At 47.4% G+C, this 22,743-nt stretch overlaps 2 protein-coding genes across 3 annotated transcripts in view; both read right to left on the reverse strand.

Moving 5' to 3' along the window:
* Positions 1-998: 998 nt before the first annotated feature.
* On the reverse strand, positions 999-20,940 carry LOC135808298 (uncharacterized). 2 transcript variants are annotated; one of them, XM_065321466.1, is made up of 8 exons: positions 20,812-20,940; positions 12,975-13,133; positions 11,860-11,949; positions 11,467-11,554; positions 10,932-11,018; positions 3,276-3,878; positions 2,829-3,021; positions 999-2,126 (listed from the first exon to the last, which is right to left on the reverse strand). In XM_065321466.1, the coding sequence occupies exons 1-8, from the start codon at positions 20,938-20,940 to the stop codon at positions 1,151-1,153; spliced, it is 2,325 nt and encodes a 774-aa protein (XP_065177538.1). In that variant the 3' UTR covers positions 999-1,150. The 2 variants fall into 2 exon arrangements, with proteins under 2 accessions (XP_065177538.1, XP_065177539.1); XM_065321467.1 differs by lacking the exon at positions 20,812-20,940 and adding an exon at positions 18,180-18,389.
* The window catches only part of LOC135808297 (uncharacterized), a 56,474-nt gene continuing 54,569 nt past the window's right edge, over positions 20,839-22,743 (reverse strand). Inside the window, exon 11 of the mRNA XM_065321465.1 lies at positions 20,839-22,072. The gene's annotated coding sequence lies outside the window, so the exon portion shown is untranslated. The remainder of the gene's footprint in view (positions 22,073-22,743) is intronic.

Below are 22,743 nucleotides of genomic sequence, written 5' to 3' on the forward strand. Positions count from 1 at the left end.
TGGGGTTCCCCAAGGGTCCGTACTGGGATCACTATTGTTTGTCATAATTATGTCAGAGAGGTGGCCAGTGAAGTGGATCAGTTTGCCGTCCAATTCGCGGACGATACCATGCTACACGATAGCAGGGAGGACAAGGTCGTGCTGTCACGCAACCTGTCCTCAGCCATCGTCCATCTCAGCAGCTGGCTTGGTGAGCTCAACCTGATCTTGAATTGTTGAAAGACACAAATATTGTTTATTCCGGCCAATCGTCATGACGACAAGACATTGAATGTGCACTGTGCAGCTACACTCCTCCAGCAAGTGTTAGTGACAAGCACCAAGTACCTGGGCTTGCATATCGATGAGGACCTGAAATGGAACACAATGGTCTACCATATAGCCAAGACAGTGTCCTCAAAGATTGCCATTCTCTTCGGCCACAGGCACAGGCAGTGCCTCCCAATGCCATGCCACTTGAGATGTATAATGTTACCCACATTTCAATATGCATGCAACAGCTTTTCTTCTTCCCTTTCCTCTGCACAACATGATCGTCTTGAGAAACTTCTCAAGCGAGCTGTGCGTGTTGTCTGTTCTGCTCTCTTCCTGTTTATATGAACGCCTCGGCATCCAACCCCTGCAATCAATGACTGTACTGCCGCAAACTCCTGCTAACGTTTTGTGTAATTCGCAATAACTGTAGTGTGCTTCTTCATGACCTCATTACACCCCTGTCATACACACCCGTCGAACAGGGAGCACGGATGTTCCCCTGCTTCTTTTCCCGAGGGTCACATCTGCCGCCGCCACACACGACCCATCATATCAATGTCCCGCTCTCTGGAATAAGTCGCCCGCATCTATACGATCACTGGAGAAACCAGGCCAATTCCAGACCGTTCTTTTATCCCACCTGAAAATCCACTACCTTACAATTATTTGTGTGCTTGTAGTCGATCTCCTGTAATAAGGCAACACTGCCTGTTTGTTCTTTGACATTAAATAAACCAATCCAATCCAATCTGAGAAAACAATTATGTTGATCATAGGAAATCTTGTGAACAAGTGCACTTGTTGCATACAATAATATTACCTGTAGTCTATATTGTAGCTGCTACACCCACTATGAGAGTGGGAGCTGCAGTGTAGGGATGTGAGTGAGGGGACATCAGTTTGCGGTATACCGGTGAGACTCGAATATGTCTTCAACTTCTGTCAGGGAGTTCAATAGCTCTACGCCATCAAATGGAAGTAAAGCTTTCTGCTGGAGCCGGTCCAGCAGAAGAGACAGCCTGACGGTGAACGTGTGCAACTCTTCGTGCCCAATCGCCGCACACGCAGCACACTCAGCACCACTGCCGACACCACCACCACCACCATCATCATCAACAGCAGCAGCAGTAGCGGGCCCTTGTCTGTTGGAAAGGCATGGGCTGGATCCATGACTGCTAGCTGAGAGCGGGAAAACAGGGCAAGTAAGACCAGTGCATGATGCAACACAGGGATCGGTGGGATCAGATAGGAGTGTGGGAGCTGACTCAACAGCAGCACTGGCCATGGCAAATGCAAGTGGAAGCGAGCCTGCGTCCATATGCCCGTGGGTATGGCACACCGTATCCATACGGTGACCAACGTCACTGCTCTCAAGCTCATCATCACTTTCTTCATCTTCACTGGAGCTGTATGCTACTAACCCAGCCAGCCTCGGTGCAGTGACAGCACTTGACCGTGAAGCATCAGAACCATCACAAGCAGCAGCAGTAGTAGTAGCAGCAGCAGAGGCAGCAGCTGAGGAAGTAGCTTGAAAAAGAGCAGCCCTGAACGGGTTGTTATCGCGAGCGAACAGAGAATCCAGTGGATCCATATCCTGGTCATTCGGTGGGGACTCGGGTGAGCTTGAGAGTGCCATGGCTCCAGGATGAATACTGCAGCTATTGCTTGCATCAGCCAGACCTGAGTTTGCCTTGGAAGACTTGATAACATATCGCAAGTAGAGTTCAAAGTAGGACAGGCAGCAGGTCTCATCTGATACAAGCCAGTCAATAAAAACCAGGTGATCGCATGATACGGCGTGAGCAATATGCATAAACAGGCGTCCTGGGTGAAACGCTGCAACCACTGTGTCCACGGCTGGGTAGGAGCTCCTGTAGACCAATCAGAATAGATCACAGTGGAGGCAGCGTTTATAAAACACTCTCAGCGCTTGCGACGAGTATGCAACCAGTAATGACAGAGTACAACCGCAAGCGTTTCTTTTCACATGCACTGCCCCGAGCACTGTCCCGAGCACTGCCCCGAGCACTGTCCCGAGCTGGCACACATGCACTGTCCCGAGCTGGCACACATGCACTGTCCCGAGCTGGCACACATGTATACAGTATATGCACTGTCTCAAGCCGACATGTACAGCTGCTACACAAGTGTACATGCATCAGCTTTACATTGGTGCCCAGGAGACTAGCAGCAGGGGTTTTCATTTTAAATGCTCACACACACACACACACACACACACACACACACACACACACACACACACACACACACACACACACACACACACATGACTTCCGTGAAGGGTGTCTGGCGAGTTAAGAAGTCCTGCAAGCATACTCACAAACCTACCATGCATCCGCAGTAGCAAGTCCATATGTACTGCACGTAGCAGCAGGAGTTTCTATTCATTCATTCATCAAGATAGGCGCTATTCTGCACTCTTACGAGAGGCTTCAGGAGTGCGCGTGGGAGTCAGACGGGCTTTACCAGCGCTACGCCGTGACCAACAGTAGGACACAGGATAAAACTGAGCGTGACATTGCGCAATGCCAGCCAGTGACTAAGTCACTTACCGTAAGTGGGTATCCTGCCAGGTAGAGAACACTGACTGCATCAACGACCAGGCTTCAAACAGGTCTTCATCGTCTTCTGCAAACATTGACGTCATACTGCACACCATGCAGGTGTCATTGAACTCCAGTAGCTTGGTAGAAACATCAGGCAGTTCGAGCAGTTTCTGAACAAAGTCAAACTTTGCTGTGTGAGCTGCAAACACACAAGCACGTAACAACACACATAAACAGCAAATAAATCTCCTAAAAGCATACCAATAACGATTAGCAAGACAACGTCCCCAAGAGCAGACCGGTAACAAACTCTAACATATGGAATCTTGCCCTTGCTGTCTGTTTCAAAGGAACCAGAGGGCTAAGCACGGTACGTTATGTAATCAGTGATACCTTGCCACTCACAACGCAAGGAGAACAGAGATCAACAAATAAGACAGACTGCTTCCTCACCGCAGTCCAGAAGACTGTGCAGACCCCGCAGTAGGAGCAGGACCGACGCACGCTGATCGGATGGATTGAATGGCGACACAAAGGACGGCGTACAGGAGCCGGGGCCCTGAGATGTGATGTGTGCTTGACCGTACCATAACGTGAGTGTTATCGCAGTCACCAGTGTATCACATACAAACTGGAAAGATTTCTCCGCTGATGTGAACAAGCTTGGCAGTGACGTTGAGTAAATACAGCGCTGGCTAAAAACACGCCTAAGGTAGGAAATGCAGCGTGACAGAGAGATGAACGGCGCTGTTTCCCCACAAAGATGCTTGACAATCACACACACGTCCATGGCCACTGATGTCATGAGCCATTTGCACAGCAGCTCAGCACTCGGGGAGACGTTTGCGGTACTACGGCTTGCAATAGCATCTGACCTATTGTCACTGGCACCATGATCACGCTGAGCTGGGTGATGATGGGTGACAAGGGACAGCATCGACGAAACAACGAGAAGCCGACTTGCCAGGGTAGCATCAGTAAGATGATGGGCCTGCAGCTGCTCACAACCAGGCCACAGGATAGACGTGTGTGAACACAGAGTGATCACGACTACATCTACAAGAGAGAACCAAGAAACACACGGACACACACACCACACACACACACACAGAAAAATTCTACAACTGAGACACAACTGAGACACATGTACCCTACTTCTCAAAGGGGTATCAGAAAGAAGGCTTTGCATGTCTCAGCTTCTAGTCACAAATATATGACTCAGAGTGTGCACAATCCATTTCGTCAACGTACATCTTCGTACAGAATCTGCTTCGCGAGACTGCATGCGGGGCACTTCAGCTGGCTAAAAGCCTACTATGTGCTTTCGGAGTAGGTTGCGCATCGGAGCTTCAAGCTTCAATATAACAGTGTATTGCCTAGCGCTGTGTATTGAGCAGGGAGGGGTGCTTTCTTGCAGGTTTGCCGAGTGGAAGGTTCGACGGGCTTCTCGTGTGCTCCAGACACAGTCGTGAGCCAGTCAATTGTCAAGTCAGTCGGCAGGAAGCGAGAGCTCCGGCGTTTGGAGCAGACACTTTCCTGCCTATGATGTCATAAATATTTCCACTCAAATCCAACCGGAACTTCAAAGCATGAAAAAAATAAAATCACGCAACCACATCACTACACTTTTCTCTCCGAAACTCAACACTTGCAAGCCAGATATGAAAGAAAGAAAAAATCATCAGTTACACCACCGGGACTCGAACCAGGGACCTTGCTATTCGCGAGCAATGCTCTAACCAACTGAGCTACAGTATGACTCTTTTCCACAGTGATGGTAAATCTATCCTTCTTCGATCAATCCATATCTGGCTTGCATCATACCGGCAACTCACACCAATCAAGAGGGCCCTCGGCCATTCGCTTGATATCATGGGGAGCGCATCAAACTACGTCCACTGCGAGCAAATACAAGGCATGTGGCCTCTAATTTCCTAAAAACTTTGAAATTCTCCGTGAAGTCCAAATTTGAAATCACATCACTACAGTTGCCTTTTATTTCCGCTCGGCGCGAAGCGATTAGAACGTGAGCTCTTCTTCTTGCGATTAGAGATGGATGAAAAGTTGAAAACTCAATCCGGCAAGCTGTTTCCTCAGCCGTTATAGATCTCCTTGCTCCAATCAATGATCGTCTGCGTGCTTTGGAAGCGACAGCGGAATGTAGAACGGGTTTGGCCAGGGGCCAGTTCTCGTGGCCCAATGGATCGGACCCTAAACTTTCCAGGTTGTGTGCAGGCACTCAATCCCAGGAGATCGCCAGTTCCTTGGGCATGCCCAAGTCTGGTTTGTCAGCTGAAATTTTTCGGTTCCACCTAGGTGCTCGAGTGGGCAGGCCTGCTCGAGTGATGCTAATTTGAACGACACCACGAGTGGGCAGGCACACTCGTGTGTAGACGTGAGCTCCGGTGTCCTCAGAGATAAAACAGTTCCTCCAGACTCGCTTCAGGAAGCCCTTGAAGGGCAAGGAGCGTAGGAATCTGGTAGAGCAGTTTCCCCGGCCGGAGGTGGACGTGGCGGTCACACCTAAGGCCGCGGTCACACTGAGCTCGATTCAGCCGTTCAGCCGAAAAAAGCGCTTGTTTACGGCACTATTACCATGGAAATGGCTGAAAAATGTCCTACAAGCGACTTTCAGCCGTGGCTGACTCTCAGCCGTTTTTTCCGGCTTGTTTCAGCCACAGCTTGTACAAGCGGCTGAAAGCCGAAATTCAAAAAATAATTTGAGTGCGCTTGGAGCACACCATGTAGCTAGTTGACATGATGAACTGATATTGATGTTCTTTCTTGTGTCCGTGGAACCGTGCTATCCCTGTGCCTTTGGCTTTGACCGTGAGTCTGTCTATCCAACTACACTGTATTCAGTTTGATTTGGATTTTGTCCGACGACCATGGATTTCGGCCGCTGTGCCTCTAGACTGCTGCGTAGATTGTTGGAGCTGTGGTTTGAGGCCAAGACAAGGCACCATACTCACGACCGAATTCATGAAGAAAGCCGGGTACGAAGAAGAGAGTGGATTGCAACTGAGTTGAAGAACGGCAACCAGCGGCGCAGAAAGCTCGACATCGGGAAACACCACCCGAACCATCGCGTCCATGCACATCGAACACATAAAAAGAGCACGACTTCGCAATTCAGAATCCGGGCTTCCTTTGCTTCTTCATCAAAACTGAACACTGGAACAAGTACAGTTTTAGATCGCGAACGTTCTGCTTTCCGGTTTCTTGCAAACATTGGTGTGTTTCGAGATATTCAAAATTTGGCGGGTAAGAAAAACAAGCCATTCAAGCTTTGCACTCAAGGTCTGGTGTGACCGCGTCACAGGGACCACGCAAGCCAGCTGAGCGCCAGCGATAACAAGCCCAAAGTGGCTTGTTTCAGTGTGACCGGGGCCTAAGCTAGACCAGGAGGTGCTGAATTTACCTGGTGTCAGGCAGTCATTCAAGAAGTTGCGAGACAACACGTTGTTCTCGCTGCAAAGCAGTGTATAGAATTGTTTGGGTCCTCTCTCTGCGCTGATGATGGAGGCCAAGGCAGCGCAGGACGCTGGCACAGGCCTGGACCCGCAAGCAGTATTGGACATGGTGCGGTCTGGCTTGTCTCTTCTGGGCGACGCCAACAATAAGCTCTCGGTGCTGAGGCGTCAGGAGTCTCTAGAACACCTGGACAAGAACCTTGTACCTATAGCGGAGGAGCCATTTGATAAAGCAGGCACAACCCTATTTGGCCCGGAACTGATGGATCGCATCCAGTCCAAGGCAGAGTCCCAGGAGGCGCCGGGCTTGGTTGTGAAACAATACAAGGACGCTCGAGCTCCTCCAAAGTCGGGCGACAGCAAGTCTGGCTCTGGAGGGGCGTCAGCGAATGAACGCCAGTTTTTCCGAGGTACTGGGGTCAGCAGGTCCGGCGGTGGCCCCGGTACCAGACTTACACCAGCCCATACAACCAGACTCAATACAGCCGAGCCGGTTGTGGCTGTGCTAACCGAAGCCGGATGCTTCCCCGCCAGGGCAACAGGACGGTCAAGGACTGAACACCAGCTACGCAGCATAGCGTGGACGCTCCTGAGGCATTTCCTGTCTCCGTTGGTGCGTATGTTAGTGCCAGAGGAGGTCTGGACTGACAAATACTGTTCGCCGCCTCGGCTCAAGCCTGGGCTTTGCCTCTCGGGGTCACCTCGCCCTTTTGGAGACAGAGGCAGTCGGGAGTATGGATGGTCAAGAGCCGCCAGGATTCGTGAGTGCCGAAAGCAGGCGGGCACTTTACGTTTGACCATGATTCTGGTGCTGGCAGGTGTGTATCTATGTGGGGAACTGCGTATGCTGTCTTACCACCTCTGCCAAACCTCTGGTGGTTCTATTCGTTTGTCCCTGCTGCGCCCAAGGAGGACACAGCGTTCGGTTGAGCTTCTCCAGCAAGTGTGTTTCGCACCTTTCCCAGTACCGGAGCTCTGCCCGGTGCAAAATGTGTTGGCGTATGTTGCGCGCTCCGTATCGTGGCGTACGGCGGACAGCACACAGCCGTCCCTCTTAGTGTCATTCCGGAAGCCACACAAGCTGGTGTCCTCCGCGAAGGTTGCCCGTTGGCTAATGGAGGTGCTATCACCAGCCGGAATCAGCACTTCAGATTTCTCCGCCCTCGACTCGCGGGGCCTCTGCACCTGCGGAGGCTCAGGCAGGAGTGCCTACGGCCATAATAATGGATACAGGTGACTGGAAGCAGGCGTCGACTTTCTACCAGTTCTACCGCCGAGACGTAGCACCGGCATCAGCAGCAGCAGCCACTTACAGTGCAGCCGTTCTCAGCTCCGGGGTTTACGCTATGGCCTGACCTGCTGGTATCAGTGCAGCCGTTCTCAGCTCCGGGGTTTACGCTATGGCCTGACCTGCTGGTATCAGTGCAGCCGTTCTCAGCTCCGGGGTTTACGCTATGGCCTGACCTGCTGGTATCAGTGCAGCCGTTCTCAGCTCCGGGGTTTACGCTATGGCCTGACCTGCTGGTATCAGTGCAGCCGTACTCAGCTCCGGGGTTTACGCTATGGCCTGACCTGCTGGTATCAGTGCAGCCGTTCTCAGCTCCGGGGTTTACGCTATGGCCTGACCTGCTGGTATCAGTGCAGCCGTTCTCAGCTCCGAGGTTTACGCTATGGCCTGACCTGCTGGTATCAGTGCAGCCGTTCTCAGCTCCGGGGTTTACGCTATGGCCTGACCTGCTGGCATCAGTGCAGCCGTTCTCAGCTCCGGGGTTTACGCTATGGCCTGACCTGCTGGTATCAGGACACTTACATGTAGGTGCATGTCCCGTGATTCCTTCAATATTAAAGGTAGTTCATGCACAATGTTGCCCATGCATCGGAATGAATATGTTTATCCCACGTATGTTTTCGTGTGTCTTGTGCGCTTTGAAGGATACACTGTTATATCGAAGCTTGAAGCTCCGATGCGCAGTTTCCCATTTCGCTAGCAACGATGCATTGTGACGGAAGTGGGAGTTGTGCGAGGAGCTGAGAGCCAGATATAAGTATACAGCTGCAAAACAGTGTCCCACCCGCCCTCCCATTGCGTGTTGGTGGATATTTGGAGTATGATTCATTTTTCCTGTCACATGCATAGTCTCGCTTCACTAAAAAAGGCAACTGTAGTGATGTGGTTGCGTGATTTTATTTTTTTCATGCTGTGAAGTTCCGGTTAGATTTGAGTGGAAACAATTAAGACGTCATAGGCAATACACTGTTATATTTCGCTCTCAGCTCCTCGCACAACTCCCACTTTCCGTCACAATGTACCATTGCTAGCAAAATGGAAAATGTTCGCTCCTAGGCTAAGAGTAAGAGAATACAGCTGGTGAGATTTAAGGTTGGATTTCAAAGTCAGTTTTTCAAGTCGTGAACTCTAGCTCTGTGTGTGATGACTAATGATCTCCAGAAAACATACTGAAGTATAAACAAAAAAATCTGCCGTCGGCCAAACTAAGCCGAGTTGCACAATTGGACTTATGTAGTCTTGGTGCCACTGACTAAGAAGAGATTCATTGTCAAAGCCAATGCAGGCACCGTACACAGGGTCATAACACTTCAAGTTGCGTGTCCTCCACTTCAGTCTGGTTGCCATGCCAGGCCCCACCATGCATGCATTCCCTTCGATGGTAAAGTCTCGTGACACCTATGCTGCATTTTGATCCATTCTGCACGCGCCTACCTAAGTTGAACTGACGACGGTTTCGTTGTTCTTTATTGCTAGCCTAATCTTCATACTGCACCCCCCCCCCCCCCCCCCCCCCGGACACGAGCAGCAGGCCACTGACAGGTCAGTCGGATAAATCAGACGCAGATCTTTGGCAACAACTGAATGTGGATGGTGCAACAGTTTCCACTGATCTACTGTTGCCGACACGCCCACGACGCACAATGGCAAATTATGGAAGGGTGAAGGCGCCGGATGATCAGGGAGTACGGAGAAGAGACAAGCGCAGGAGACGGGAATCGGAAGTTGTGGATGAGGATGGTGAGAGTGGTAGCAGCGAGGATGAGGAAGAGGGTACCCAGGAACCTGCTGTTGATCATGCAGTGTTTGGGAGTACTCATAAATTTGCTGTATTCAAGCATTTGGTGTCCAACCCCCAGTGTTTGCAATTGTATGATGATTCCTGCTTCAGTGTGGTGTGCTATGCTAGTAGTTTTCGTCTACTCTCCGTATTTAGCCATGTTTATTCGTACTCGTGATCCAGATTTATGCAAGAAGAAAGAATTTGTTACAGCACTCACACTCTTCACTTAACATACCAACACTCACATACCCACTCACATACTTGTACCTTTCTCACCTGCATTTCTCTAATCTACACTTGCTTTCACAGTGCTCGCTGCTCATGTAATCACGCCTCCCAATAGTGCTTGCTTTAGAATATTAGTGCTTCTGGTATTAGTTTTAGACCTAATAATGTTCACTTTATGGTACCATAACTATCTTTCCTTTTAATATTGTCCAACTCTCAGTGTTGGACTCGGATGGAGAGCCAAGGATTAATTTATAACAAAGAAAAGTGGACATGTTCGTGGACATTGTAGCGTAACGTTTAGCTCTTTGGTCCTTTTTCTTTGTTATAAACTCTCAGTGTGATGAAGATTTCTGATGATTATCACATGAAAACGACGTAAATATTGTTCCATTGTTCTTGTGGTATGAGTGCGCTCTCTTTACTTTCATCGATATTAGGTTTCTTGTCTCCACGCCGACTTTTTAAATAATAATAATAATAAATCCATCGGCTATGGCAAGTTGAGACTCCGATTGTCCCTGTGGTAGTTGGGACTTTGGGCACTGTTTCCAAACAGTTGTCAGGATACCTTGACACCATCGGTATCACCAGCTACTGCTCTGTGTCTGAATTGCAAAAGAATGCTCTCCTTGGCTCGGGAGCTATCCTGCGCAAGGTCCTTGATTTGTAATGCTCTGGGGCGGTGGTGGAGTTCTTTTGGTCCTATTTTCCTCCGAACCCTCTCGCGTTTCCTATGATCGATATTTAAAAAGTGTTGCGTGTTTCTCTCTGTTGTTTACCTACCGTCATATTTAATATCCAGATGATGCATGGCCCCACCTTTGGCTGCTGGATGCTAGCCGGTTAGCCCGGTGGGTGCCAATCTCCGGCCTTCGCCCGAGTGCTGATGGATAATTACAAGAGTACATAACCCCCCCAGAGTGTGCAACGCCTTTTCCAGCTCTGCATAGGGTCTTGGTCGAGCGGAATCGGATCTTTGCGTCATAATACCGTACACATCTGAGGGGAACCCGGGGAGTCGCGGGTACTCTTGGATCAAAAACAATGGTGCCCTGCCTCGAGACCGGCCTTGCGCTGGTGTGGAGTGTACGCATGACATCAGAAGATCCGATTCCGCTCGACCAAGACCCTATGCAGAGCTGGGTCGGCGTTGCACACTCTGGGGGGTTATGTACTCTTGATAATTATAATAATGCCATGCCCTGCTTTTCCCCCGTCATGCATTCCCTGCCATAGTCTGCTTTGCCTTGTCCAGCCCTGCCGTGCCCAGACATGCCTGCACAGTAGGGCAGTACGCATAACTTGGTGACTACATTACAGTGTAGCAAGCCTACCTGAGAGATGACTGGCAGCCTGTGATGAGTCGTGTATCCACTGCAGAATATCGACCAGGCATTCAAGCAGCACTGCCACGGGTTCATCTAGGCAGAGAAGAAGTGGCAACAGCAAGCACATCATACTTACAGGTGTAACACCCGTAAATACTTCGAAGTAGTAGAGAGAGAAACACATGAAGTTGCAGTCTAGCTTGCTCCAGGGTAAACATAAACACAAAGGGGATTAGCAGTCAGCTGTGCTGGACCAGATCTCTGTCAATTAAGAGTATTCCACACTTGTAGCAGTGACGATACACAAGACAGCGGGATGTTGTTAACGACCGGCCGGTGCATATGGTGTTATAGTACTGGTACGGCACTGCTGGTCTACTGGGGCCAGCTTATACTAGGCTTATAACTTAGCTAGCCTCACTGGTTCTATTCAGATTCTCCAGTCTGCAGTCTGCAGGACACATTACACATGTAGAGCATAGACACAATTGCCCAGTGAACAGTAGACGGGTAAGCCAGCAGCGAATCTATACAGCCTTACCGTCTTGAAAAGTAGGATGCTTCTCAGCGGCAGATATTTGCTCAGCCAGGAAGCTGAAGAAGGCATTCAGCCAAGATTGGAACACACCCTGCAAAAGAGTCACAGCCACCCAGTTATGCAGAGTTTCCCACGAGAAGGGTTGAAAATGCATGTGGAAATATAACATTGTGAGCGGCATAACTAGACCATAAACCTCAAACACTACAAATTGTCAGTCATAAGTCCTCTGCAGAAGCAGCAAAATACATGTACAAGACAGTGAATGCTATATCCTCCATCAGAAAAAAGCAAAATATAGAAGTGCAGAAAAGGATGCAGGCATGAAAGATCTTTGTCGGGAAAAGGGCATGATGGCACGAGGCACGAATACCCCAGCACCTTTCAACAGCTTACTGTACGTTGCGAGGCATGTACCAGGATCTGCTGGAAGGTCTTGCATGCTGAGTACTTCACGTATCGATCATTGGAACTAAGGAAAGAAACCTGAGAAATAGAAACATTGTGGAGACAGGTCTACATGAGGCACGGTGGAAAGATGAACAATTAATTTAGGAACAAATGCCCAGACAACACTAGACACAATGATGTGAAGACCTAAAAACACGCCTGCCCATACAACGCTCTCAAAGCTGCGACAATTTGCCGGGTAAGTCCTGGAGGGACGAAACACACGTCACAATCAGAGCCAAGTCATCGCTGTGTCATCGCCTAACTGATGTACCAGCCAGCTATGTGGATATATCACCAGCCATGAATCGACTAGGCCCTGTGCGCAAACAGGTGATAGTGTTGAGGGAAGGAGCGCTCTTGGCCAGAATTTTTCAGCTTAGAGAGCGTGTGGGCAGGCGTGTATTTACCGCCATTTCTCCAGGTGTGAAGAAGGGCTGAGGCTTCCTGCAGCTTCATCTCTGAAAGGAATTCGGGTGGACACACCCATTCCCATCGCGCTGCACATCCGAACCAGTTCCGTTATTTTTACAACGTTACGGCACTTGGCCATCGTCAGGTAATAACAATGAATACAGCCATTTCACCAGGTGTGTGTGTTGAACACTAGATAAATGGATAAGGTTGAGGGAGTTGAAAACGGGAAAAGTCAGAAGAAAAATAACTGTCAACACTCGGACTCGAACCAGGGACCCTCGCTTATGGACATGTACATCATTTATGAATGTGCTACTAAAGGCACATGCACCTAGAAATATTTACTACTCTTGCTAGCTATCAGAATAGATACTCTCTAGGGCTGTCACACCCAGTTACGATGGACAACAACACCATCACATGGCAATACTCATCCAGTGGAAAAAGAACCGAGGTTATTCAAGGCTAGAATGGGGTGCTTGAACCTGCGTTAGAATTTTTAGAAATACCAGTGTAAGTACAGTGTACACTGCACGTGCCAGTGGACCCTCTGCACATGCTCACATCCCATGGAAACACATACACCTTTCATTCACTCATGGCAGCATGGAGAGAGAGAGACACACACACACACACACACTCACCAGCCATTGCTGCGGTGTTACGTGATCGAAGAAGAAACACCTGAGCACGTCCTTGCTGGGAGAACATGGTTGGTCATCATCCTTGCCGGCAGCGACTCCAGCGGAGAAGATACGGCAAGTTAGCGCCAACGTGAGCAACACTCCATCACGGCATAAGGTCTGGAAACACACACGCAAGCACAAAACCTCCAGTATATGCCATGAACTACTGAAAATCTGGTGTAGATACAAGACTTTGAGAACCAGAAATCCAAAGTCCACAGTGCACAAAAAAAAGAAAAAAGCTCGTGACTGTTGAAAACCCACCCAAACCATCCATACTGAAGAGGATGGATACATTTCAAGAAAGGTGGAGTCTGGTACCGCAAGCGGTTGTAACTGTAGATTACTGTAAAAGTCATTATTCTAATGAGGCGCATTTATAACGATTTCCTAAAATTGACTGGATTACGTGTACCAAAGGTAACGATTCTCACTCATTCTCAACGCTCAATGGCAACAGTATATGTATGGATTTCTGCATAATGATTTCTATTTTAACGACAGATTTCTCCTCAAATTTGCGCTTTGTTATATATATGGCTTTTACAGTACTCTTCCATGGATCGGACCATGCCCGCATAGACCATCTACTAGTATAGCACACGGCACAGAGCACCATGCATCATTCGTTGCAACTAATAGTTTCATGCCCATCGGCAATCATCAGACAACTTACGGTATAGCATAAGTTACTTGCTATTACCGGTGTTTCCTGTATTTAATATACCGGAAAAACTAGGGCAAGTACCGGCATGCCGGGAGTTTTTGAAGAACTAAGGGAAATAGCACACAACCACGAGTTCTCAAAAACAACTTTTTGCGGTGTTAAAGATGCAAAGTGTGACCACTGAAGCGCACATACACATCATTTTTCTATTGGTATTGGAGGAGTTGCCGAAGTGAAGCGGCATTAACATGCAAAAACATACGAAGTTGTTAAGAGCTGTCTTTTCAAACAACAACAACAAAAAGGAAGACACAAAACGAAAAATGGATTGCGGGCCAAAAAAGAGAGAAAACTGGCCAGAATTGGCAAAAACGAACACGCTAAGGGAACAAGCGGGAACTAAGAGAAACTGGGCGTGTGTGGGAACAGCTTTGGCTGGGTTGGCAAGTATGCTATAGGCAGGGCGGGGTGACATCCAGACCAATGGGCACTGACTTGACTTGCAGTGCTGAAGGTCACTCGGCCTCGACACCGCACTCGCTCTATCCTAGCAACAGCACATGATATTTATTTTTACCGTAAAGTGTTGCAAAAGAAGGATCCACGAGCGGGATTCGAACCCAGCACCCCTGTCTTTCCGGGACAGTGCCCTACCGATTAGGCTACCGGGGATCACACACACTCATGGGTCCTTCTTGTTACACTGCTCCCCCGCCCCAACAGGCTGTGTCCTCACGCCGTACCTACTCGCGGGGGGTACGATGGGTCGTGGGTTCGAGCCCCACGTTGGGCGCCAATGTTGCAAAAGAAGGATCCACGAGCGGGATTCGAACCCAGCACCCGTCTTTCCGGGACAGTGCCCTATCGATCAGGCTACCGGGGATCACACACACTCATGGGTCCTTCTTGCTACAAAAGTACCGCCAGAGCGCCCCGTCTCGCGAGAGCGCCTCACCTTGATTTTACAGCCAGGGAAAGGAAAATCGCATGGCAGAGTGCAACGAAGTTTGTACGGTGTGAGAATCTTATTGTACTAAGGTCACACTAAGCAGGTTTTTGTGAGGAGCTTGTGTCCGCTCGAAGGTACGGATTGTCTTCAGAACGTGCAATATTCGTACAAAGTTCGTGTCGTATGACCTACTGACAGGAGACTACCTCCACAATACGACCACGAAAAGACGAGATGGTGGGGCGCTCTGGCGGTACTTTACGGTATTATTATTACAGGGGGGGGGGGGGTCCTGTCCACCACAAAGAGGGCTCAACAGTGCCAGGGTGCACTGGAGCAAGTACACAATGGAAGCGGTCTTCACCAAGAGAGTTAAGTTTTGTTGCCTGATGATTGATAACTCAAGAAACTCGGAGTAGGAACAGATCATGTTTTCTTGGTGAGGACCGCTTCCATTGTACTACCAGTATTATCATAACTATATACTTGACACAAAGGCACACAATGAAAACCTTGGGCAAATTCCGCTGTGACTCAGAGTTTCATGGCTGAACTAATCATCAGACAACGGTGTACTATATATTTGAGGATTTCAAAGTCTAAATTGAAGGGGATTTCATTATAATGGGAGGCTGTAGGGTGGTGATAGCAAACAGTGGATGGCTAATGAACGGCCTAGCTCAAAAATACATAATATAGGCTGAATGTTCCTGAATGGTCCTGTACTCAATAATACCCATAGCCTCGGGGTATGCCTTGAAATACAAAACAAATACAGAAACGGAAACACAAAATGAGAAGAATAAGGGGTCGTCGCAAAAGTTTTCTGTCGTCCCTGAAACGAACATTGTTCATTTCGTACTCGGACCCCCTCCCCTCCCTCTGAAACGAACACAGCTTGCTATGCTGGACGACGAAAATCGCATGCATGTGCATGTCATATGTACAGTGTCGGTCGACTTGCGATTTTGGCTCGCAATCCTCCTCCCCCCCCCCCCCCCCCCCCAATGAATTATGTTCGTTTCATGGACGACAAAAAACTTTTGCAACGACCCCTAAGTGCAGCGCTCAAAGAAGGAGAACAGAGGCATGTCAATGAGGAGTAGCATTGTGTTTGGTGTCCGAGAAGTGCATGCAAATGTGACTGCGGAACAGTGACTGCGAGGCTATGGCTCTCAGGTCTGCTGGCAAGGCATTCCAGACGGTAGCGGTACAGAAGAGAAATGACCTCCTGGCGTGTTTCCCCACCCGTGGCAGAATGCGAGTTGCCGGCGGCGACTACGCGTGGGGCAGTAGATACAATGTAAGGTGTCATCAAAACCGATCGGCGGCTCTGAAAAGTCCGGATTTTATTTGACGCAACTCCACATGTATGATGGTGACACTTGTGCCAACACTGTACAACACTGTTCAACACTGTTCAACACTGTTTAACACTATTCCGTTACTGTAAACCGCCCAATATTTGTGTCACTAAATTTTTGCGATCTCTCAGAACCAGCGAGTTTGCGATGGCAAATGTTTGCGGTACACTGTGGCCACACATATGCACCCACGGTTGAAGTTTGTTTCACGATGGTTAATATTCGTGTTACGCTCTTCTCGCAAAATTAGCAAACATTAATACGCCGCAAACATTGGGCAGTTTACATTACACTACGATGAACATCCGTCTTTCAGTTTCCCAATTCAGTCGAGTCTTTGCTTCAGTTGTTTAGTCTTTCCTTCAGTTGAATCTTTCAGTATAAGTCCTGGGCTACCTACGCTGTGTGGTAGTCCCACTGAACTATGCCTGATAGTTGCATGACTCTTGTAATGTATGTTTTGTCTCTGTCATTGATACGCTTTCAGTAATCTGCTGATATGCTAGAAGCATACTAGACCTACCTGCACTGCGTTCTTTCTGTACGCATTCTCCACATACCGTAAAGTCGCGGATAAAAGCCGGGTTTGCATACAAGCACATCGCGGATAGAAGCCTGAAAATCAAACTGGTCAAATGCATATAAGCCTGTCACGCGTAGAAGCCTGGCTTCTATGCAAGTGCGGATCGGGTGGGTCAAGAGTGCATGCGCTATGTACGGTGCATAGTAGAACTGCCGGCATACCGGTAGTCAGTGGTAGATCTATGCGTGTCGCGCGTAGAAGCCTGGCTTCTCTGTGCATACAAGCCTGGTAAAAATATCAGTGGTGCATATAAGCATGGTTTGCATACAAGCCTGGTTTGCATTTAAGCCTGATGCAGAAAGCGGCTTATGTGCTTATAAGCCCAGCTTTTATCCGCGACTTTACGGTACTTGGCATGTCCTAGCCCTAGCGCTGGGTGGTACCATGCAGTCTACCAGTGACGTAGGTCTCACGTGATACTTGTTTTAGCTACATTGTAGTTTCCCCGAAACACTGTGTATTGAGCAGGGAGTGGTGCTTTCTTGCAGGTTTGCCGAGTCGAAGGTTCGATGGACTTCTCGTGTGCTCTGGATGGCAGTCTTGAGTCAGTCAAGTATCAAGTAAAGTCGGCGGAATAGCGCGAGCTCCGGTGTGGGGAGCAAACTTTTCTTACATTGTAGTGATTGTACATATTGACGGATCCTGGCGCAAGGTCGAGGAGATCGATAGAGAGAGAGAGAGAGAGAGAGAGAGAGAGAGAGAGAGAGAGAGAGAGAGAGAGAGAGAGAGAGAGAGAGAGAGAGAGAGAGAATGGCGGCCAGATCCATATTGTCCTGATTTATATTATCCAGAACCCTTTCCTTGTATTTATTCTTATTTATCCTTTTGCTTGATTTAACCGTGTTGGCTGGTGTGATTGACGAGTTGACTAAAACACGCTGTGTGAATCTCTTTTGGAGTCGTGCAATATCACCTGTAACTAACTACTGTACTTGTGAGTCCTGAGAGATAATTACCGTATTATCTCTAATATAAGCACGGTCCTTTATTTTTTCAACGTACCTCCGCCCCGTGCTATTAATGGAGACGTTCCTTTATTGGAGACTGTTCCATTATTATTTCAACCTCATTTCAGAGGCATGTTGCCATGCCAAATTCATGTATGACACACATTTCAGGTTTTTTTTCGCCGGTACAGATGAATTTACACAGTGTGCTTATAATGGAGACTGAGCACTTTATTTTTTGAATGCCGTCCCAAGGTGTTCTATTATTGGAGACGTGCTATTATTGGAGACTGTGCTTATATTAGAGATAATACGGTATGCAGTTTGCCTTGTCACTCGGTCGCGTATTGCAACGATGCACACCGGTAGGATGGTGTGAATCAAGTACACACATCCCCAATTCAAGTTTGATAGCACGTTTCACATAACGATAGGACTATGATGCAGGATGAAGCTTACCACTGCACATGGTAAGAACAGTGAGCAACTATTATAAAATATAGAGCCTAAAATTTAAATTAATCAAATTTCACACAGAGTGCAAACGTGGCCGTTCCAAGTAGCATGCAGCATGTATTCACGACACACTAGAATCCAGTCTTGCACTACCGGTATAGCATCAAAACTGTTGAAAATACAAGTAGAGAACATACCTGCACATCAAGGCACAATACAGAGTTGGGAAATTCTCCTGTCCAATTTCCTGTCGTAACCCCCGAATACAAACTCGACAACGCGGCCTGCATTTATCGACCTTTGGATGTCAGCATTGAAAGACTCTTCTTTTATCACCCGATGGCGATCGCCTTGGTTTGGGAATGGCCACAGCGAGCAGCAGATGCAGATTGCTCTCGGAAACAATTCGAAAAGATTTATTTATTTTTGAACCCAGCTCATACGATGGACGTAGATGACGACGCCAGGCGCCTGTACCAGTGGCCTCGGCATCGTCATCTTCTACAAGCCTACAAACAGTAGCTGTCACCATGGTCACTCAAGTAAAGTGCATGCTGTCGAAATCGACGTCTCCCATGCCCAGTCTACCATGGTCTACTCTGGGCTTTCTTCACATACCTAGTCCGATTAGTCGTTGTCCTTTTTCTACTGCCCCCATTTGATTACGGTTCTGCTCAGTGTTTAGCCAAGAAGGAGGTAAGAACAGTACTCGTAGCGTGTCACTTAGAAAGTCTTTCTATGGAATGCATTTTCGTACGTGATGATTTACACCCCCATTCACCCAGAGCCTCGGCCAGTGTATATTCACTGTATTTTCTAGAAAAAATAAATACTGGTAATATACACCACTGTAGAGAAATAAATACTGTTACTAGTGTTTGTATACACCATAGGAGAGAAATAAATACTGTTAATATATACTCCTTTTTAAGATTCAGACTGAGGTACATGTAGGTATAAGTAGGATATACTGTAAAAGCCATATATATATATATATATAACGAAGTGCTAACTCTGAGTTAACGAAGAGAAATCTGTCGTTAAAATAGAAATCGTTATACAGAAATCGATACATATACTATCCTATTGAGCGTTGAGAATGAGTGAGAATCGTTATCTTTGGTACACGCAAACTAGTCAATTTTGGGAAATCGTTATATATATGCCTCGTTAGAATAATGGCTTTTACAGTACCCTTCGCGGGAGTGTATATGGAAAATATACACCATCAAACAAACCTCGGCCTTTGGCCTCGGTTTGTATAGCAATGTTTATATTCTCATAAACACAACGCCATCAGTGTTTATTCTATACATATACACTCCAGCTTAGGATATATCCTATACTTATATCAGAGATGGTCAGTTTTATTTGTAATTTTTAGGTGCTGTAAAATAATTTTCCTTCAATCTCCTCACCACGTCATCACTGAGGCACATGCGCTCCTCCTGAGCTCTGCGAGGTGAATAGCAATTTCTGGACATAAAAAAATAGAGCCCCACTGGCTGGTGTGTTTTACATTTTTCATATCTTTTTGTATTTTTTGTATGGCCTAATCCTTCATCTTTCCGAATAATGTGACAACTGCTCATGCTGCGATCCCAGAGACTTGATAGCAGGACGTTTTTGACAGGCTAATTTTTTGACCTAAATTTCAGTGTATGGAGTTCTGGACATGAAAGCAAAATAGCGTAATAGGCATCCTACACTGCACCATTTTGTTATTTTTTCTATTGGTGGACTGCAGTTGGCCTCTCAGTCACACTTCCTGCCAACAGGTCCAAGACTATACAGCGTCTGAAGTGGAGTGCACATGGGGAAGCCAACGATTCGTCCATTACTTAATTTACTTCTTATTTTACTCAAATTTCAAAATTCTCATGCGACATAGTACCACATAACTCGTTGAAATGCCGCACAAGCAAAGGCTATCAACAAGGCACCGACACGAGGAGAAACTACAACAGCCAAGCTGTCAACTACAACAAGAAAAAACTTCATCAACTCGACTGACTTGACTCTACACGCGACGAAACATTATTTTACTCGAAATGTCCAATGTCCAGAAATAGCAATTCACCTCGTAATTCTTGTTGTGAACCCTGCTCTTTATACCTAGGAGTCGTACAACACGTATAGATTATAGACCGGTTAGGAGGTCTATATACAGGATATATAGACTGAGTAAAAGATCGAGGTCTTTGACCGCTTAGGTATCAGGGAAATTAGTGTGGTCAAATACTAAGAAGGCGATATAGTATTTTACGACTCCCTGGTATACACATCAGCCTCTAAGGCTATATTGGAGAGCAAACCGTAACTTTTTTGAAAGGATCATGGGAGTCGTGCGATACGGTATTTTACCACTCCCAGGAATACACATACACATCAGCCTATTCAAGGGAGCGCAAATTAACAATTTTGAAAGGATCATGTGCGTAGCTGGGAGAAGTTATTTTCAAGTTTAATAGTTCTCCCAGTCCACTGCATGTCGTACCATGCACACGTGTATGACATGCAAGCACACAGCAGGACCGGCGGAAGCAGTTTTGATTGGTCCGGCGTAGCCTTTCCTATTAATTTTTGTGTGTGATATGGGGGATACACATGACCCCCTAGGCCCTCAGCAGTAAACACACGTTGGTGGTCAAAAAGCTGGTCTGGCCATCAGTGGACCGACCAACTGGACTGGTTTTGCCGGACCTGCACAGTCAGTCTCATGCGGATGCCGGATACAGGGGCAATGTTTGAGGTCAGATTCACACAGGCCTGCCGATTTCATGAATAGGTCAGTGCCATAGGCCCGTAGCCTTAGAAGTTAGAACTCACACACGCGTCCTTCATTCCTGCTGCTGCTTGTACGGGCAAAATAATGTTCTTCGAAAATGTCATAACATGATAGCAGTTTCTGTTGTAAGAACACACTGAAAGAATTCGATTGAAGGCCAGAAAGAGCATCGCATCAAAACAGTTTTTTGTGCATGGGAAACATGGCAATAGCCAAAGGCATAACAACGAAGGCAAAGTTTATGCATACAGGCAAGCGACATTGCATATACTAGTAAGCTGAATCATTTGACAATGCATGTAATGTAACTTTGAAGAAAGGCACAATGGTCAAAGAGCATGCTTGCAGTTTGAAACACAAGGGTAGCAATTGTCACACACACGGACATGGCCTGTTGGGAGCATACACGTAACATAGCCCCTTGCATGCGGCAAGCGGCAGAGAAAAGGAAAGCAGAGCAGCACTGCCATAGGGAATGCAGCAGCGACCATGTTAGAAACCGATGATGAACATACATGTACATGGATAATACGCAAGTCATACGAGGATACGGGTGAAAACATACATGTACATGGATAATACGCAAGTCATAAGAGGATACGGGTGAAAACATACACACAAACTACATGTATTGGAAACAGCCTCCAGAAAAGTATCCATTGACAATGAGCTGGGGGTGGGCAAGCAATTGAACCAAGCAGTGCATTGCAAAAAGGCGCCATGCACCATACCTCCAGAACAATGTATATTTGAAAAAAAAATACAGACGTTGCATTCGTAACGCACGGCTTACCCGGTTTTCAGGCAAAGCATGGCATGGCGTTGTCATCAATAACTTTGTAGCAGGAACACTGAAACTTACAGGAAAACGGAAATCAGTATCTGCAAACAAGAAATTCGGTCACCCAAGTAATGAAACATCCACTTGAGGTAAAACCTGCATCGGACCATAAGCAAGTCCTAAACAATCATACGGTTTCCACACAGCAAAATGGCACAATGGCAAAATCGAGAAAAATGAATCACAACAGCTCCATGGAATGCGAATAAGAGAAATACACATGAAACCCTACTACGGAGACACGGACAGGAATGCAACATCATATCAGAGTGATCATAATTATAAGCAAATTGAAATCATGGAGTAGCACAATACTCCCTGGTTGAAATACATCCACATGATAAGAATAGTTCAAGCACTTAGCACATTACTGCGCGATGCGGAAGAGCCGTATTGATGTGCGGGCGTCATGACGATTGCTGCTGCTGTTGAGCTTGTTGGTGTTGAAGAATGCTGGTGTTCTGCAAAACCAGGGGCAAAGTGAGAAATAAAAACCGAATGTTCACTCACGTGGTTATAGGTGTCTACTGTGGCACAACAGAACTAGAAAGTGTGCCACAGTAGCACACAGGCAACTAAAGTGTGTCGTCCAAAACTGCGTTGGCAGTAGCCTGTGTCAGAGAGACCGCAATCCTGAGTTGTTCGTCGGCGTCATAGTCTACAGTACCGAAGAAACCCAGGCCCAGTTTTAACCCCATGGGGAAACTGTAGTGTTAACACACCGTCAACAGGTCCAATCATTCTAATCGAAGCAAAGCAATGAGATGGACCATTTGCATGCTCATTCTACAGATCTGCACGTCTATTCCAGAACATTTTCTTATAACGTTATCACTGGATAGCATGATGAGTGGCTGAGTACACATGAGTACACAACATTGGAAACTAAAGTAGGACTTCATGGACAGTGAAAGCGAGAGGAATGAGTTCCCACTTGTTTAGGGGTGGAGAAGAGGACTCATTGGAGCCACCCCCGCCGCCGCCACCATAACAAGGATGCTTCCATCGATGAGGTTGATAATACTTATAATGGAAGCACCAGCCTCCGGTCCAGACAGTTGTTTGCCGTGTTTAGAGCTCAGCATGCAGTGGAGCTACATGTTGTGGGCTGAGTGAGGTGCGTGCAAGATGT

Source organism: Sycon ciliatum, chromosome 2 (assembly GCF_964019385.1).
Source record: "Sycon ciliatum chromosome 2, ocSycCili1.1, whole genome shotgun sequence".
Classification (NCBI taxonomy): Eukaryota; Metazoa; Porifera; class Calcarea; order Leucosolenida; family Sycettidae; genus Sycon; species Sycon ciliatum.